This window comes from Varroa destructor, unplaced genomic scaffold (genome assembly GCF_002443255.2).
Source record: "Varroa destructor unplaced genomic scaffold, Vdes_3.0 BEIS01000003.1, whole genome shotgun sequence".
In the NCBI taxonomy this organism is placed as follows: Eukaryota; Metazoa; Arthropoda; class Arachnida; order Mesostigmata; family Varroidae; genus Varroa; species Varroa destructor.
In genome coordinates this window covers 5,719,109-5,721,730 of record NW_019211456.1, presented here as the reverse complement: position 1 = coordinate 5,721,730, position 2,622 = coordinate 5,719,109, and the positions used below count along the sequence as shown (strand labels likewise).

General features: G+C 38.8%; 1 protein-coding gene across 1 annotated transcript in view; it reads left to right on the top strand.

Annotated features, from left to right (window-relative positions):
- Positions 1-1,011: 1,011 nt before the first annotated feature.
- Positions 1,012-2,622, top strand: part of LOC111247162 (protein kinase C zeta type-like) — a 10,608-nt gene continuing 8,997 nt past the window's right edge. The window contains exons 1-2 of the mRNA XM_022797783.2: positions 1,012-1,349; positions 2,331-2,434. Of these exons, the coding sequence (XP_022653518.1) occupies positions 2,362-2,434 (73 nt within the window). The 5' untranslated portion in view covers positions 1,012-1,349; positions 2,331-2,361. The remainder of the gene's footprint in view (positions 1,350-2,330; positions 2,435-2,622) is intronic.

Here is a 2,622-nt window from a genome sequence, read left to right as displayed (position 1 = left end):
GACTTGATATAATGCGGGCGTCCATTTCGCGGTCTGTGAGGCCTATTGCCATTTTGTATAGAAGAGATGTTTCCGTGGTCCGAATTTTAGACAGTGCCTTCGCAACCCGGACATACAGCACAAATTCGGGGGATTGCTTGAGAAATGCTTGTCTTCCTCACTGCGGCTATCTGTCTGCTGACCTTGTGAGTCTCAAGCTCGCTTTCACTGGAAGCTCGTACGATCGAGAAGGAGCTCGAAACACAAATCTGTTCATAGGCGATATTCTGACAGATTCTCTTTCCCTCTACATGATAACTGTCAAGTGCAATTGAGTATTTAACAATTCGAAACAAGAATAAACTAGGTCTTCGAGTATCTTCTCGTAAATGTTTAGCTTAGGATTGTGCGTAATTCAAGCTTGATTCATCATAATGCATGAATTTTTGCATACATCGTTGCTGGAATAACTTAGAATTAGATGAGCACCCAAAATCGGTGGGTTAAGCTAACAGAGTTTATGATGATTTGTAAAATGCACGGGGGCTACGTAAAGACAGTAGAACAATGGTGTTGTTCCCATCCTTGCATCTGACACTGCAGTCTTGATGAAGTCAACGGAGCACTAGCATGAGACAATCTATCACGAGATTAAGTTTATGGCCCACGCAAACGAGAAAAGTTATATTAAAATTTTCAAAGCACAACGGTATTATGTAATCGTTAAGTTGGCTCATGGCGAGCAACCAGCATCGATCGGCACAGGTAATGCAAGAGATTATTTAGAAGCTAACGTTAGATTAAGAAGTTAATTTGTCATTTTCTAAATATGTTAATATAACATGTCATCTTTAATTCAGTACCGATATAGTTTATTTACATGGCTCTGTAGCGGTGTGTAGACTTACCGCTTGCTCATACACGCCTATCGAACTAAATTACCGATATTTAATAACACGGCGTGCATACATCGAAACTGTGACTCACGAATACGGTTACGCTCTTAAATTCTACCTCTGACATATACACTCTGATCTTGATGACTACATCACACTACGTCCAGAACGTAGATCCGAACTATCATTCGCACTTCTAGAAGCTTGCCAGCTGCCATAATTGGTATGTATATCACTGGATGTATACCACCTCGGAAACCGGGAGCCAACTTTGTAATACTGCTGCTATGTAGTGAGCCGATCCGTCCGACAATTTACTCAGCTGAATGGGTATTATTAAGCGTTGTTTACTTTTTGCTAACACACTCCTGTTCAGCGAAAGTAACGCGTCGAAGCGTTTCTTAATTAGATGCAAAGTGTCATCATATATTGAAGCAGACATGCAGTTTTGTGGCCCATATGCCATTGCTACCGGTAAGTGCATTATCATTATGCTTTTTCACTGATTTTGAACAAATCGTAGCTAGATCACTCCATTTGTTCTGTAGTCCTTTAAGGATTCAAAAGTTTCTCTAGAGTAACAGGCAAGTCGTCAATGCTTTATTGATGAAATTTTTGATCGAAGAAGCATGCGTGAATTGAACATAGGGCGTGTAGATAGATCCTGTACGAATGCAAGGTAAACGGAACCTCGAAATAAATACCAACGTTTGTTATGTTGACGTCTTAAGCTGGCTTAACAGATGCTCGAACGGCAGGTAGTACAAATGACACCATGAGTTTCATCGAAACTGAAAATAAGATTCTGCATCAACAAACGGAACGCATTAAAGATGGAGATGTTTCCTACTTTCTGTTCGTCAGTGCTTTAAGTCTCAAAGTTGAAATCTTCTAGATTATTAGCGACGTACCTCTATCCAGATTGTCGAGGTTAACTGTATTCGAAAAAAGGCTAAGGAACGAAAAACATTATTATGCAAGCTATAATACAAAACTTAGACTTTTGTTACATATATATATATATATATATATATATATAATTTTTATCGAAATGAATTAACTTCGTTGAATTAGGTTTGAAAAAGGTATTTTTGTTTATATAGTTAATGTCTGCAGTAATAGTAGTCAGTATCGGTGTAACGTAATTTAGCAACCGCCGTATTACCGTTTCTATTTACGTCGGCAACGCGTGTAAAAGAGAGATGCAATTCGAAAGGAAGCAGAATAGTTTGCTTATTATCAGTGTAGATGTTTTCCTTAAAATGCCCTTAAGTCAAGAACTATGTAGGTATCACGCTATATTCAGCTATCTATTATGCGGAGTTTTACGTAATCTTATTATATTATAAGCATCTATTTCTTATCAGTTATCCAACTTGTCTGAGCGAAAATAATAAGGCGCTCAATTCTTACATTTCTACATAGATGAATTGAACACATTTTTTCAAAATTTAGGTGGAGAATCCGAGGCAGAAACCTTTCTTGCATGAAGGTGATAACCTACCTCGTGACAGAACTTGAACAGTCATCGCCAAACAGACAGACCTCAACTACATCGAGTACGTAAGTCCACTTAAATGCAACGCTACTATAGCGGGTGTACGATATGCACGATGCAATCGCAGCAACGTTTTTTTCGCCATAAGATATTCCTGAGAAGCCCACGTTTTACCCAAGGGAGCATTGATGATAGGGAGCAATGGGCAGTCATAATAATTCACTAGTTTGAATGCTAGCGTGGTCTTTG